Raw genomic sequence first — 17,300 nt, 5'->3', positions numbered from 1 at the left:
GTCGGACGTGCTAGCAATGAGGCTATTAAAGCCATGGCCTCTAGGCTCGGTTGCTGTGAATCTCTTAAGAACAGGAGAGTGAGTTTACACACTGCACAGCTATCATATACCATCTGGCTACCATTACACTTGGAATTATTTTCTGGTAGGGCTGTTTAAGCTTATATTGGTTATCATGTTTTTATGAATCGAGAATTACTTGTGTGTTAACCAATCGCGATGTATCTACATTTTCCAGTGAGGTTCATGTAACATGTTTACTAATATGTTGACTTCTGAAATTGACTTCTTGTAATTGTTATATTGCATATTTAAGCATATTATTTTCATGTTTAAAGTATATTTTATCCCCATCATTATTCAATCCTTGTTTTATGTTTTTAGTTTGCAGTGTTATTGTGTGCAATGCATATACTGTTGTAGTAGGCTATTACTGTTCACTTGCCTTAACAACTGAGGCTGTACAATATCAAATAAATATGTCTTCCACTGAACTCATATTAGCCACATCACTAATTTCACCTCTTAAATTGATGCGTGTTGTACAATACAAACATTAATAGTAGATAAAACGTCTAGGTTACTGTTGTAACCTCCATTCCCTGATGGAGAGAACGTGACGTTGTGTCGAATGAAGCGACACTAGGGGACTTTCTTGAAGGCCTCAGTTACCTCTGAACTCGAGAAAAGGCCAATGAGAATTTGGCAGACAGAATTGGCATGTCCCTCCCCCGGACATACTGGTATAAAAGGAGGGAATCGTGCATCTGTTCATTAAGGTTTTGCACCGAGGAGCCGAGAATAAGGTTCGGCCATTACAGTGGCTCGGTTCAGCGTCGTGGCCAGGGGGACACAACATTTCGTTCCCTCCATCACGGAACGGAGGTTACAACAGTAACCTAGACGTTCCCCATCTGTCGCTCACTTTGACGTTATGTCAAATGAAGCGACACTAGAGGCCTGAAAAGGATGTTCAACGCCATATGTATGTTTGCTCTTTTAGAGAAATAAACTCTTTTAAGGAAAATATTATCTTTTTAGAACCACTGTCAAAGCGCCCAGGGGCAAAGCTGCACTGCCGTGCAGAGAAGGAGAAAGCTGCTGATAAGCGCTGTAGATCCAACAGCCGACGTTCTACAGAGGTGAGTGGAACAGTAGTGATAGTCACAACGTATTGTTCCAGTACCAAAAACAATTAAAAAAAAACAATAGTATTTAAAAACATATTCTGTCCCTGTCCCAGGTCAAAAATGATCAACAGGCTGATATTTTATTAGTCTGATAAATAGGGGGTATTGTGAAAACTGAATAAAGCAAGTGAAACAAAGTGCAGAAAATATACAATATGATGATGGGCTAAATCAGATGAAGAATTATTCTTTCATGTTGTCTTTCATCACTGGATATTCTCCATTACGTAGCCTTTTTAAGGAGATCACTTGAAAACATTGACATATTACTGACACAGACCCATATCTGAAGAATATTTTAAGGAACCACAGAGATTGTTTTTTTAAAAGACAATGAAATCTAAGAAATAGGTTGGTTAGAGCTGATTTGCTGAATCAGAATAAAGGGACGTTTCTAGATAATATACCAGAGGGCAATTATAAGTGTAAATCCTGTGCTCAATGCAATTTTACTCACAAATGTCAATGTTTTAATAATCCTAGTACTAATAAAAAAAAATACACATCAAGGGTGTGATTAGATGTAATACAATGCTATTTATTTTTTTAAATGTCCATGTGGTTTGGGATGAGTAGGCAAAACTAGAAGACCTTTGAAAATTAGAATAGGATAACATCGTTGCAATGTACGCTTTGGTAATGTCATCAGTCTGTTTCTAGTCTTAGATAATGGAGTGTAGAGAGAGTAAGCATCCCACAGAGAGGAGGTGATATAGAAAACCAACTTCTCCATAGAGAAACTTTTTGGATGTATTATTGACGGACACTATCTCCAAATGGTCTTAATGAGGATGTTAACTTCAGAGCGTTTCTCTATACATTTTACTTCCACAATTCTGAAGATTTTTAAATTTTTTCTCCCCAATTTGGAATGCACAATTCCCAATGCGCTCCAAGTCCTCGTGGTGGCGTAGTGACTCCCCTCAATCTGGTTGGTGGAGGACGAATCTCAGTTGCCACCGCGTCGGAGACCGTCAGTCTGCGCATCTTATCACGTGGCTTGTTGAGCGTATTACCGCTGAGACGTAGCACTTGTGGAGACCCACACTATTCTCCGCGGCGTCCTCGCACAATTCACCAAGTGCCCCACCGAGAGCGAAAACCACATTATAGCAACCACGAAGAGGTTACCCCTCCCTAGCAACCGGGCCAATTTGGTTGCTTAGTGCATATTGAGATGCATTTATTTGTTTATGAAACCATGTTTATACAAGTCTTTGTATCATCTACAACCACCCTAGGTTTTTGTGATAAGGTGGAGTCATTAACATCTAATTGCAAGCACCTGTGGGAACCATGAGATTTTTGTTTGAAATTGACATTACAAAGTCTGTTGTTCCGAACGACTCGTATGAATCAAAACGTTAACCCCATGGTTTTAGATTAAAATGTTGCAGCTGTCTATTTTTGATCATGCTTCTTTTTTGACTCGGCACCTTGCAAAGTTTCACACCACAACAAATGAAGCTTAGCAGAGGCCAGGCGAAAGACGTTATTATATGACTTTGTGCGAGCGAACCCTCCTGAACAAGCGTTGCGTCAAGTATAAACCAGGCTTACATTATAACAAGGTGTTTGTGGCCCCTTGGGGGTTTATGATGGAAATGCAGGCAGTTCATGAGATAAAGAAAAAAACATTTAATGATGAACTAATATAAATAAAAATATTAATTCGACAGCACAATGCATATTTTGAGCAAAGTCCTTCTAGCATGTCAGTCCACTGTCGGCCATCTTTGGAACGCACTAATTTCCAGTCATGACAGTGCAGCTCCTATCTACTTGTATGAGGAAATACCAAAATCTCCAAAATGGTTGGTCAAGATTATGATCAAAGAACATATTTTAAATTAGCAGTAAAATCTGACATTTGCTGGTATAATAAATTGTGCTTTACCTCAGATTACGCTAAAAACTGCAATTTTCCCAGCTTGAATAGCTAATGCGCATGCACGTTCCAGAGTTAATTGACAGGCAAAGTCTGTGTCTAAAATATGATTGGCTCTTTTACCTGTTCCTACATCTGCTTACCATTGGGCTTATAGATCTCCTTGGTTGAGTGTTCCAATTTCCCCCATTCACTTTAACAGAAGTGGCCCATCTCTGCTAAATATTCTGTAATATTTTTTTTTAATTGTCAATCTGCAGTGTAACAGGCTAATTTAAATTTAAATTATTTACAAAAAAAATTTTTTTTTTGTAAAAAAAATAAAATAAAGATGCATTCTTTAAAACATTAGGGGGTACAATAATTTAGGTTATAAGGGTTAAGCAGGCAATAAAAGTTAGAAACCCTTGCATTGTAGAATACATGTCATCATACATTAAAATAAATGTTAGTAAGAATGCACATGCTGGAAGACACCTATGGCTTTGGGGTCTTAAAACTGAGGATGACAAAAAAAAATTGTCTTTCTGACTTGAGCCTACCAGTAAATCTACACTCTTTAAGATGGAAAGGCTGAAGAACAGAATGAGGAGGATACGATCAGTGCCCTGGAATATGACACTCCCTTTCACCATTTCACCCATGATGCAGCCTACTGACCAGATATCCACTGCCAAAATACATACAAGCTAAATATTAATGAAGTTTAAAGTGTACAAAAAGCAAATTTTACTAAACATGTCAATGTTACCATTCTCCTTGTATTTCATGCCCAGGATGACCTCTGGTGCCCTGTAGTATCTGGTCACCACGTAGGGTGTCATCATGAAGTTAGTGCAGGCGGTCCTGGCCAGCCCAAAGTCTAAGATCTTTAAAGTGCAGTCCGACTTCACTACTATGTTACTGGGCTTTAGGTCCTGAGGTGCAGACAGAGACATAAACAGATATGGTATCATGCAGTATAATTGGCATAGTGTGCAATTATCAGAAATGCAGCATCTCATCAATGCATCTGATTGAGCTGGTGATGCGACATGCTGGATGTGCTCTTAGCTCATTGGCTCTCTTGAAAGGGGAGGGTTTAGCACCCTTCTGCATCCATTTGCACAGCATTGTAAAAACAACTACATAAGGACACATGTAAAAAACTTTACTAAAGATGTTTGCTCAACATTGGGTTTTGCAATGTTATTTCTTAAACGCAGATGAAAACATCCATATCCAATGGTCACCTTTTTTGCCAATCAACTGAAAAAATATGTATATAAAAAGAATGTCACCCTGTGAATGATTCCAGCTGAGTGCAGATGTCTGATGCCACACAGGATCTGGTAGAGCAGGTAGGACATCCTCTCATGGTCCAGATCCATGTGGATCACCTGACAAAGACTAGCATCCATCAGCTCCATCACCAAATACCTAAGCGAAACCAGGGACCTGTCAGATTCTGCAGGGTTTCTTTGCTCAAATAAATTACAATTCAACTGATCTCTAGCATTTCCATAGATGCATAGCACTGACTTGCATTTGCTATACAAATTCCACAATCCCAAGCTTCACACCTTTGGCAACACTTTTGTTATTACAGCAACAGAAAAAGTGCTGTTCTCAGGAGCTGTAATGAATCTTGATTTAATGACACCTTGTTTTCAATCCTAAAGATATAATTATCATGTGGAGCAGTAGGACAGCATAATTCATCAGTTCATATAAACTATGAACATTAAAAGCCACACCAAGGACCAAATACACACCAAAGCCATAAAACTCTGCTTACACTAAAAGACAAGGTAAGCAAAGCACATTCTGTAAATATATCATCTCAGAACTTACAAATCCTGGAATTCTTCCAGTGACTTCTGAGGTGTGAAGACATTAAGTAAACGGATGATCTGGAGGGAAGAGAGAACGAGTGATAAGAAGACTAATCTACTGTAGATGTACCGGTACTATCAGGACAGGGTCTCCACACTTTCTGATGGGTATATTTCCATGACTTTTACATTCATTGTGGTCACTGTATATTTTTAGAAATCATTTTAATTCAGACCAGAAAGGATTTGTGAACCAGTTTGACCAATTTATTGAAAATACATAAATCAAAAGAATGATTCCCTCACAAATTAGACATACTTTTTTCTTGCAATCAAGTTTTATCAAGCATAACTGCAAAAATGTATATTTCACTATAGACTCTTATGACTTTTGAGATTTTTCTTCATTTCCAAGACTTCTCTAGGACTTGAAAAAACAATGTATAAATTCCCTGACATTTCCATGTGTTACATGTCTGTGGCAACTCTGCATTAGAAATTCTAAAGTAATCAGCTTGATAACTAAAGTTTCGAAGTTATAAGCAGACAAAACCAAAAGGCATCGTAAGGAAACATACATTTTTGTGATTAACACACTTTAGCAGAACCAGCTCTCTGTATGCTCGCTTTGCATGGGTTTGGTTCTGAAACGGTCGGCTCAATTTCTTCACCGCAACTGGGAAGCCAAGGACGGTGTCCAGAGCAGAGCTTAATGGGATAGAAAAATGGGCACACAGAAATCATTGTGGTCAACATTATTATTTCAATAGGTAAACAAAGAAGTAAAACAAATCATACTCATGTTTATGCATAGATTAAGTCTTATTGGGGGAAAATCACACAAAAACCTGCCAAGAACATGTCTGGGTCATAATTCATCCCAAAAAAAAAGAATAAAAAAAAAAAAAAAAAAATTCTCATAACAATAATACAAAATCTCATTCTCACTGAATGTGAAATTCATGTACTTCAATCTAATGTAAAGCAGTAGTAGTAGTAGTATGTTTTATTTAATGCCATGTCAGCGATCAAAGCTATTTTCATGGCAAGAATTCAATTACAAAAAACAAATATCATATAAATACAATAAAAACAAAACAAATATAAACAGCAAGTCATATTATACAATATTTCTTTTAAGATTAATATATGATAAGAAACTAATGTAAAGCAGGGGAAAAAAAACAATAACATATTGCAATGTACACATTTAAATTCAAATAGAATATTATACTATAATAAAAAGTAAACACTGTAATGAATTGATGAGAATGTAACACCTTTGCAGCGGATAACGGTACACTGAATAGCTAACAGTGTTAGGGCCCATTTCCTCCGCTTGGATAAACAGTTTAGACATTCAGCAAGCTGTAAAATTCCATCATTACTGCAGCAGTAAACCAGGGACTTAATCTCCAATGAGACATTCAAGTCAATGACAGAACCACATCTGCTATGGAGGCAATCCATAATGGGATGTCAGATTATGACATCATTAATATGACTCCACAACATGGAAGCAACTCGTATTCTGCTGGTTTAGAGACCATCCACTCACCAGACGATACCCTGGGCACCAGAACCGATGGCACGGAGCTGCTGGTACCTCCGGAGCACGGTGAAGGTGGAGTCACCCACCTGCACACTGTAGAACTCCCCCTCCCCCTCAGCCATGGCTCCTCCCACTGAGTACCTCTAGACAAATCAAACCTAAAAGAGAAAGAACCTAATTAATGGAGAAATAAACAGACGGTGTGAGATGTTACACTGATGACTGCATCCTGAGCTCACTCCCCCGTGTTTACTGCACCATGAGTGGAGGATGACATTGCCGATGACTCATCCAAGGAGAATCAGATATAATGCGCATAGCCATACTGAGAGACACAGGATACCTATAGGATACCAGTAAAGAACCAAGAGATAGAGGACAGTGATAAGCAATGATCCAGGATCAGGTCTTTAGATGACCAAAACAAGTCATTCTAAATTAGTTTAAACACACAGAAACTACACTTATGTGATATCTTTCTTCCCTTAATGGAAGACTGAACTGACTGAGCAAAGCTGGTATCCTTCTTCCCATCCTCCAATCAGCTGGAAAAAAAACAGATATTCTTTCTAGCTTTATTCTATAAGTGATTGCTAAGAAAACAATCGCTATTATTACTGCTAATACTTGAGGCTGAAATATACTCTAAGCAAGTATGTGAACGCAGATGTGAGAGCTTACCCTCCATATTGCCTAATTTGGGGGTATTTATTCTGTCGTTTGGGGACAGGATAGGGGTGGGCAAGCGCTGTAATTCTGTTTTTTATGTTTTATGTTCTTTCTTTACATTTGTCGAACCTGTGGAAATAAAGCGAATTAAACTCACAGCACCTCCCAGGACGATTGGAGATAATTTGCAGCATTCTCATAGATGACATTGTTCTTGCAAACAGTTTCCAGATGAATGAAGCTGAGAAAAAAAAAAAAAAGAGTGAAAACTCATGCGCCTGTTCCACCAGACAGACTCAAGGCGACCCCTGTCTGTGGTATTGACGGCTTTTATTTTGTCTGTTCTTAAACATATAATAAAGTGTGTAGGGCTTTTTTTATGTTTATCATATCTCAGTTCAAATCACACTTTCAATATTTTTCCAAATAATAGCGATTCGTTTTTCGAGTGTCTGAGTTTATGCGTTTGCATAGAGTATGTTTTGACCATTAGGGTTAGGGTTTTAAACAAACCCCTAATGCAAAGTAATAACCTTTGGCGTGTAATTCATCCTGCACTGTTGATTCTACGGCCATTCATGATACCAAAAATTGTGCTGCTTGTTAAGAAGAGATGTGGAATTACTTTTCTAAGTGATCAGACTTTAGATTTTATCCTGGTGAATGATAAACCAAAATAATCCCACAGTTTTATATTGAAGAAGGTTTCGAGACATTTCCTTGGACCATACACCTTAGGAACCGCAGTGTTTATTTTTCTCTTTAATGAGATTTTCCTCAATGCACCGATGCCAACAACTGATTTATTCTTCTTTCTATGTCATCTTACAAACTCACAGTGGGTTTTTAATATTTTAATCTTCTGCTTCTCTTTCATGTACTTTCTACTGTTTTGCAAGCAAGAGCAGACACTGTCGTCAAAGCAGGCACTGAATCTTTCTTCTTAGTAGCAGATATCTTTAAATTTCAGATGTATTTGTGATCGTCCTTGCTACCACGTAAACAGGTTATCTTCTGGGAATCAGTCTTTCTGATGTTTTTTTCTAATGGATTTTTTTGTAGTTGTTTTATGTATAGTATCAAAGAAAATCCCCCAGTGGTTTTAAACTTCCATTATAAAACATTCAAGAAGCAGTTGTAAACAGACAAACAAAGCTGGCACTGATGTCAATGAGCTTTTCAAATTCAAACAATATTTGAATTTCTGAAAGCAAAGCTGGTTTGTCATTCATTTGTCAAAAGGTTACCGTTTGAGATGTTTAACTTCCACCATAGCACTTTAAGGTTAAAAACTCAGTAGAATTCAAATGGGTCACACAAGTTTTGATGTTTGTGCCGCAATAGAGAGAAACCTGATTGAGTAGCGCAAGTGATCATACGCTCTGTTCTCCTGTCTGTGAAGCACAATCTGGAATCCCGCTGGACTTCAGAGATCAATCATGTGAAACACAGCTGCGTGTGTGAGATGAGAAGCATATTTAGAATGCGAGAATAAAGGCCTGTTCACACCAAGTCCGTATTTTCACTGAGAAAGTTCATTATGAACAAGCTTTTTTCTGGTAACCATGCATTATAGCGCTATGCACATCGGGTCTGACAAATCGTCCACTGACAATTTAAAAGTTTTTTTTTTTTTTTACGGAGAATGTTCCAATTTTTTGGTTTTCGGACTGCGATGATAACTGAATGACCAATGAGCTTTTTGTTGGTCACAGCATTCAGCGTGTTGGTGCTGCTAATCAACTGGCAAACACACCCCGGAAAATTCTAGAATTACAAATAGTTGCAGTACATGAACCCTTTGTACTCCAAACATAAACCCGTTTTGTTTTTGAAAGTCTGCTTACGTTTTTTTTATGTACGTTATTTAATATGTAGATCACTGTGCCTGTTATATTCTCATGGCATTAAAAATAGCAGCGAGGTCCAGCAATTCGTTTGTACTGAGCTAATAGAAAATCCCTGAAAACGACTCCTTACATGTGTGACAAAGAGGAGGGCCATAACAATGAACACCAGGTGCTGAATCAGCCCAATAAGCTGGGAGAGGAGAGGAGCTGGACGCCAGTTCGAGAGAGAGAGAGCTGCACACGCACACACACCCAGTGAGCATGTTTATTAAGGTCCACTAAAAAGCATGTTTTGAGTGAAAAATAAAATAACCTTTTGAGTTGGATCTCCTGATTCCTCCTTTCCTCTCCTTGTGAACTCGCTCTCTGTCTCTCCCATTCGTCTCTCTCAGATTCTCAGGAGGCGGGGAGGACCATTGGGTGGTGGAACAGCAGAGATTTTGGGGGGGTGATGACAGTCCGGATGGCACCCCAGCCTGAACAAGGCAGTGGAGGAGTGTGACGAGGAGGAGAGCGTGGCTGGGCCATGAGACACCAGAGAGAGAGACGCACGCTGCCATGTGTGTGCGTCAAAGTTTGTGTTGTATTTAAATTGTAATTAAAGTATTTTTGGTTGATAACCCGGTTCCCGCATCCTCCTTTCCGACGAACAAGAGGCTTGTCTGCCAAGCATGTCTCTTTGCTAAAAATCAAGTGGCTCGCGGGTGTCTCACCATTCACCAACACATGATCGTTTAAAACTGTCTAGAGATACTTTTCCAAAAAAAGTGTGGGTGTGATTGCAAAGCTTGAAGTCAATGACACTGTTTTGGTTTCCTTTCTCCCGAAATTTAACAGCCTACTTCTGATGAAAATGGTTTGAAATGAACACATTTTTCATGCAGAGTATTTTGATGATGTACCAGCCACTGTGGAAGGTGACCTGAAAGACTTGTCGGAGAGATATATGTGGAGCCGAGGGGGGCGGGGCCAGGCTAGAATGTTGCACGCCCGGTCCCCAATCGGCCTTATGGGGCGCGCGAGGGATAAAGGCGGCTGGTGATGACGGTTCGAGAGAGAGAGAGAATTACGGGCATGTCCGCAATATTATTTATAGTGACAAGCCGGTTCTCGCCTCCTCCTTGCCCATCTTAACCCCCTTACAATATATAACAAGAAATTAGACACAAGGACGCGCATTTGATGAAACACAATTATATTTTGAAGAACAGACGAAAGAAAAGCAGCCGATGCATGTCTGATTTGATGTGTGGCGCAGTGAGCTCTGAGTGCAATTACCGCTGGTTGGATGCTAGGTGTACTATGGGATAATTTTTGGTAAACATGGTAAGGGTTAAGCTTACACAATAAAGCAAGACAACTTGATTTCAAACTTTGAACTTTATTTTTTATTTATTTTAACTAAAAGTTCAAATAAAACTGGAAAAAAGTAAGTGCATTTAAAATGTGTTGTTCTACTTTTTGAAAAATGGCTTTACAACAGTTGTGAAGGGCAACATCTCTCTGGCAAAGAAGCTTCATCTGTGCATTCTCTACCAGTCAGGTATTTCGTTATCCAGGAAAATATATCATGTGTGTGAATACAATTGTTGAGTTTCCTCCTTCACGATATATATATATCCAATTACATCGGCAACCTTCTTCAAACGTGTGTCTTTGTGTCTACGGGCAAATTATTTGTTATATTAATTTGATAATAATAATAATAATAATAATAGTCTAATAATAATAATTATAATAATTTAATAGATTAATGGGAAAACGAGTCAAATAACATCATGACATGGTCAAAGGCATCAGCTATTGGTGATCACTCTGACCATCATTGATCCAGAGATCATAGTCTAATTGCTCAACCTCCTCTGGATATCTCTCCTCTCTTAAATATTAAACTTAAATATGAATCCATACACGATTTAATTATATTTACTATTAATTATCATTGGCAATGCATTTTGGTGAATGGATGGAATTAGCTGATATCACAGAACTCATGCAAACAAATGAATAAAGCAAGCCATATATTACAAAGCTCTGTGAACAGATAAAGATAGATAATTTACTTATATAATATTATTAAAATATAATTACAATAATGAACAGCAACAAGAAGAAACATTTGAACACCGGATTGAGATTTATATCAATACATGGTGTCAGCTCAACTTTACACATGCAATAAAATAACCTGTATGTATTCATATTTCAGTTTAATATTTAAAGGGGACACATTCATCTTTGTTTCTGTAATATATATATATATATATATATATATATATATATATATATATATATATATATATATATATATATATATATATATTTGTATTACAGATTACAGAAACAAAGATGAAAGTAATTAAATCATAAAGTAATACAAGACATGTTCACCTTGAACCTAAAATTTAGTTTTATTTTAATTTTAGATAAGAACACACATTTGGCAGCATTATTTTGGGAACACAAGGGACTTTATTATGCTTATTTATTATGATTATTATTTTAATTTACATTTATGATTGTTTTTAGATCTTACTTTGTAGGCTATTAATAATTTTCCACCTGGTGTTGTTGACGGATGATTGTGTGATGGCAAATGGGGCTATTGAAGATTGTTAATGTTTGAATTTGGGGAGGTGGTTTTGATCACTTTGTTATTTTATTGCTTATTTTGTTTAGTTTAAAGTGCAATTTGAATTTAGAAATGTCTTTTGTTTATGTTTTTTGTGTTTTAATAAACAAATAAAAACACGGGGCAGACGACACGAAACACGGTGCAGACGACACGAAACACGGTGCAGACGACACGAAACACGGTGCAGACGACAAGAAACACGGTGCAGGTGAGCGAGACCGTGACATAATCCCCCCTCAAAAGGACCGGATTCCAGACGGTCTTAAAATAAACAAAAGAAACAATAAAAAGGAATGAAGGACCCAGAGAGAGGGGGTAGACTGGGGGGAAAACAGACAGACCAGGGGGAGAACAAGGGGCACAAAGACAGTTCACGGGGGTGCAAGGGGTGCTGAGACAGGCCAAGGGGGCAATTAGGCAGTCCACAGGAGGCAGGCAGACCAGGGAGGTCGAGAGGGTAGACAGGCAGACCAGGGAGGCCGAGAAGGCAGGCAAGCAGTCTATGGGGTGTGTCAAGGGGACCGGGTCCGGTGGCCTGGGGGTGGCCACAATGTGGGGATAGGCCTGGGGGGCTCGGGAGCTGGCCACGAGGCGAGCACAAGATTAGGAGGTCTGGGAGCGGGCCATGGGGCAGGAGCTGGTTTGGGTGGCCTGGGAGCTGACCTCTGGGCAGGGGCCGGTACAGGAGACCTGGGAGCTGGCCTCTGGGCAGAGGCTGGTACAGGAGACCTGGGAGCCGGCCGCAGGACAGAGGCTGGCGGAGCCGTGTGAGGCGGGGCCAAGGAGGACTTCGGAGGCGGAGCCGTAGAAGACTTGGGAGGCGGCGCCGAAGGAGGCGTAGGCTGGGCCGTGGGGGCGTGGCTCAGGAGGCGGCGCCGGAGCCGAGGGAGGCTTCGGAGGCCGAGCCGGGAGAGGTGAAGCCGGGAAGGACATTGGAGGCGTCGGAGGCGAGGCTGAGGGAGGCTTCTGGGCCTTCTACGCAATCGCTTCCCTCGGCTCCGCCTCTTGAGCCTCCCTTGCAGACCGGGGAGGCGTGGGCTCTGGCTCGCAGACCGGGGTAAGCGTGGATCGGGAGGCGGAAGCCCGTCTTCTCTTCCTCCTCCGGGCAGACGAAGTGGACCGTGCAGGCTCAAGGGAATCGAATGGCATGGGGGTTTGTTCGCTGACTGGTGGGGCAGGCGTGATGGGAAGAGCCATGGGCGTGTGGAAGGTCACCACTGTGGGGGGTGAGGTAGGGTCCTCCTCTGCCACGCCCACAGTGAGTGGCGAGCCGCTGACCAACAGAGTCTCTTCCATAATCTCCTGCAACGTCCAGCCGTGCGTCGCCGGTGGCAACCGCTCCCTCAGCGACGCGTCCAAATTGCCCCTGAAGAAAACCACCAGGACTGACTCCGGGAAGTCCGAAATGTGAGCCAGCTCCAGGAAGTCCCGGATGTGGTCTTCAACTGGTCGATCCCCTTGCTTTAAACCAAGCAGCTGGTAGTTGGCCTGCTGGACCGCTGGATCCATTGTTTTTGGTTGTGCTTTCTGTTATGATGTGTGGAAATAGGAGAAGGTAGACGGGGGTGTGGATCCAAGTGCGGCTTTTATTTGAATTAGCACAAAAGAAACAAAACACTGGAACAAATCAAAATCCACGATGGGAGAAAGGCAAGTTAAGTACTGGAGAACAACAGGGTAACCTCGGACGGACGGACAGAGAACAGGGTAACCTCGAGCGAGAAGACAGACTGGCAGGGAACACGAACAGAGAGTGTCAAAGGAGACATACGTGGAGACATGGAACGTCAACGCACGACAACCGGAAGGGAAAACAGCGGGGTTTAAATAAAGAGAGACGGTAATGACAAAATGACGGACAGGTGCGGACAATAACACACTGACAGGGCCGGAAACAACGGGAAGAAGGGAAGTGTAGTTTTCACGAAGACAGTGAAACACGGGCGGACAACAAGGGAGCGCGACATGGACGTGACTAGTGACGGGTGAAACGGAAAACACGGTGCAGACGACACGAAACACGGTGCAGATGAGCGAGACCGTGACAGGCAGTGGACAGAACTTTACGAGCCATTTTTAACCATTCAGGGTGTGAGGTTACTTCCGAACCACCATGGATGATTATTTAACCTAAAATGACCCTTTGGAATGTTTACAAGTTTGTTTTATTGCAACGGACAGATTTTTTTACTTTCTCAAAACACAATATTGAAGTGGGTAAATATAATTATTGTTTAAAAAACATAAGGATGTTTATTCCTTCAAATTTTCATGTATAATTTTATATAAAAGTGGTAATTTTACTATAAAAACATACAGTAAGTTTCAGAACTTAAAACTTTTTCCTCACTGCAAAAAGAGCATTAGTTGAAACCAACATGCCAAAACGACTTATTCTCTATACATTGTGTAAAGACACATTGTCTCCTCCATATTGTGGTGTCACACTGTAGTAAACATTTGCATCTGACCGCCTCCTCAACAACAGTTCAACACCTACTTTAACTTATGACACCCCTAACCTGCCAAGTGGTGAGTAGTGAGATGGCAATGAGAGAGCAGTAGGGCTGGGCGATAGGATGACGTTATTGGATATCGACGATCTCTTACAAAGATCCCGATGCCGATTGCAACACTCATTGATAGACAATGATCGACATCGCTCCTCGTCCAAATGTATTTCATGCGCGGGCAGGGTTGGGAGGGTTACTTTTGAAATGTACTCCACTACAGATTACAGAATACATGCCGTAAAATGTAATTTGTAACGTATTCCGTTTGATTAATCAAGGTCAGTAATGTATTCTAAATACTTTGGATTTCTTCTTTCAGCACTGGAAGATTTTTTTTTACTTGTTTTGACTATAAAAACTGCCAGTACAGAAAGACAAAATACACATGTTAAAAATACATTCCCTGAAAAACCTAAATATCTCATGTGTTGTTTCTAAATCAAATTGATCTTGTTTTAGCAATACAAAAATTATTATAAAGAATACGACTTTTGCCCTAATATCAAAGTTCTTACAAGAAAAAAGAAATTATGATCCATCGTGAATTTATTTGGATAAAAAAATATGACTGTGCCTGGTAAAGTGTATGTAAAATGGCTAGAAATATCATTTTAGCTTAGCGAAAAGCTGACAATTTACACAAGGTTTATTTCTATTTCTTCTGCTCCAAACTTCAAACTCAATTTTCTATATGCTCATATGAATATAACACATAGGGCTGGGCGATACATCTAAAAAATGTATCATGGTATAATGTTTCATATCATATCATTCGATATCGATAATTATTAATACATTTTAATAACCTTTTTTAAACAAACACCAGTAGAAAAAAGGTTTGGATTTAACCACTGTATTTGTAATTTACCCACTATATTAATGCAAACAAAAAATTATTTTAGTTTTAACAGTCAAAAACAAAATATAAATTAAAAAATATCTTCTTTCTTATGTATTTAATCTTCATATAAGATATAAGTGTTAAAGAAACTATTGAACTTAATAAATAAATTGTTACAAAACTCATTTGGAAGATTTCTCATAAGGCATTGTTGCGGAGTACCTCTCCATCATGTTCTGCTTGTGGGTTGTTTGTTGAGGTGAGGTAGATGTAGGTTGTGGTGGACGACAAACTGCACATTCCACAGGGTGGAAGAGGGTAAAGTGATGAAATAATTAGTTGCTTGTGTTTCCGTACTTAGCCGGGATGTTTATTTGATTTTTTTCCAAAGCTTACACACAACAGTGTTCTGATGTTGGTCAGATGTAAAGAAACCAAAAAACTTCCACACTGTCGAGCTGACATGTCTTTTTTTGTATTCATAATCTCCTCATCGCTGGCAGGCACGGCACTCATTTTCACATGTGTTTGTGTGTTCTGATGTAACATGGCGATGGCGCAACCAAACCCCACAGCAACGCAACTTGTTATTGGCCGTTTGCTTGTCACTCGTAGTGCTCATTTGTCAAGCCATATGATGGGCTGTTTATGATCTAGGGACGGCACATGCTTGAGGGTTGTTCATGCAACCAAACTTCATGTCTATTTACATTTTAATGCATTTAAACGAAACTATCGAACATTATATTGAAAATGTTTTATATCGTTATCGATAAAGGTGTACCGTCGATAAAAACCGATACCGTTTTATCACCCAGCCCTAGTAACACATCATAAGAAAGTGTTTCACCGCTGTTCAAATGCCCTTTGGATCGCATCATTTAACGCATAATTAAACCGCAACAGGTGGGTGACCTGTAAGACGTCTCAGAGTGACACGTGAAAAGAAATCCTGTTAGTCACAAAGACACATGCTTGAAGGAACACACTTTATAATATTTTTAAGAACAGCCAATGAAAAGCCGTCAATACCCATGTCTGATTCGCTGTTTGTTCGGAGGTGTGCAGAACGAGCATGTCATGTGGAACACATGCATGACGGCGCAGCACGAGTCTGTCTCGTGGAACAGGTGCACGTTTTCTCTCTGTTTCATTCATCTGGAAACTGTTTGCAAGAATAATGTCATCTATGAGAATGCTGCAAATTACCTCAAATCATCTCAGGAGGTGCTGTGAGTTTAGTTCGCTCTATTTCCACTGAGCTAGTTCACGGTTAACATGCATTGTGAATCCAACTCTGCAGGTTCAGTAATATAATCTTTGTATTAAAGAAACAAAGATGAAAGTGATTCAATAATAAAGTAATACAAGCAAAATCAATAAAGCAAAACAATTCACAACCCTCGGCAGGGGGTTGTCGATATAATCGTATATCACCATATTTAAGGCGACTATCGATTAAATAATTTTTTTACAAATTTCCCAAAAAGTGAACCTCAAGGAACATATTAAATTGATGTCATTAAATGCTTTAAATGCTAGTAGTATGTCAGCCAAACTACTTTTAATTTCAACACATAACTGTCAGTCACAGATCCCATCCTGACAAATATACCTGTACATCAGATTCTGAATTGAATGGCAATCCATAAATGATTAATATAATTACATTTGATTTCAATAAAAAATACCGACACTGCACCTCCACCACCAACCACCACGTTAAGTCAGATCAGTCTCCTGCCAAGTCTCGTGCACTCCACGAGCTGAACTGGTTCCTATTCTCTTGAATAACATGCATAACATACAGCTATGTCTTCGCTTTATTTTCTATCAAATATACAAGTTAAAGGTTATTTAGACCGTGAGTCATGCTTGTTTCGGCCTGAATCAGCGCGAGGCCAGAATTCTGATGCAGCAGCAGATGTGTCGCGCACTAACTCCATGTCAAACTCCCGGCAAACTGCCACACAACAGCACGAGCGCACAAACAAACGATTTAAAGTCACTTTTCACCCAAAAAGCAAAATAACGTTCATATTACCGTTAAACATATCCAAAGCGCGCATTAGGACTGAGGTGAATGAATTCGCTAGCTTGCTTACCTCCTCTTCTTCTCCTCGCTTTCCCTACTTCACTCCCATACATACGCCAGCAAGCAGATCCACCGAACCGTGGAGGTGTCGGCGTTTATCGCATCCACATCAAACACCGTCGGCCGAAATGATGGTTAAGTCAGATGGTCTCTCTTTTATGAGATCTGACTGTAACATCTAGAGTGTTGCACGTCTGTCAGTGGCATGACTGGCAGCAGGGGCGGAGGTTGGTGGTGGGACAGTAATTTTCGT

General features: G+C 39.9%; 1 protein-coding gene across 5 annotated transcripts in view; it reads right to left on the bottom strand.

Annotated features, from left to right (window-relative positions):
- mapk9 (mitogen-activated protein kinase 9) overlaps positions 1-17,300 on the bottom strand; it is a 25,624-nt gene extending 8,324 nt beyond the window's left edge. For 4 of the 5 annotated variants that reach the window (XR_007968250.1, XM_052100121.1, XM_052100122.1 and 1 more), the window contains exons 1-7: positions 17,058-17,300; positions 6,451-6,602; positions 5,471-5,600; positions 4,912-4,970; positions 4,359-4,497; positions 3,830-3,995; positions 3,677-3,748 (exon numbers count right to left, since the gene is read on the bottom strand). Coding sequence is in view for 4 of the 5 variants with exons in the window: in XM_052100121.1 (XP_051956081.1) it covers positions 3,677-3,748; positions 3,830-3,995; positions 4,359-4,497; positions 4,912-4,970; positions 5,471-5,600; positions 6,451-6,566 (682 nt within the window). In the remaining variant the exon portion in view is untranslated. Of the gene's footprint in view, positions 1-3,676; positions 3,749-3,829; positions 3,996-4,358; positions 4,498-4,911; positions 4,971-5,470; positions 5,601-6,450; positions 6,603-17,057 lie in introns of those variants that run through there. The other variant, XM_052100124.1, reaches the window with a different exon arrangement.

The sequence above is a fragment of the Xyrauchen texanus genome, chromosome 31 (genome assembly GCF_025860055.1).
Source record: "Xyrauchen texanus isolate HMW12.3.18 chromosome 31, RBS_HiC_50CHRs, whole genome shotgun sequence".
NCBI lineage: Eukaryota > Metazoa > Chordata > Actinopteri > Cypriniformes > Catostomidae > Xyrauchen > Xyrauchen texanus.
Note: the sequence above shows the minus strand (reverse complement) of the source record. Positions and strands in the feature narration are given on the sequence as shown.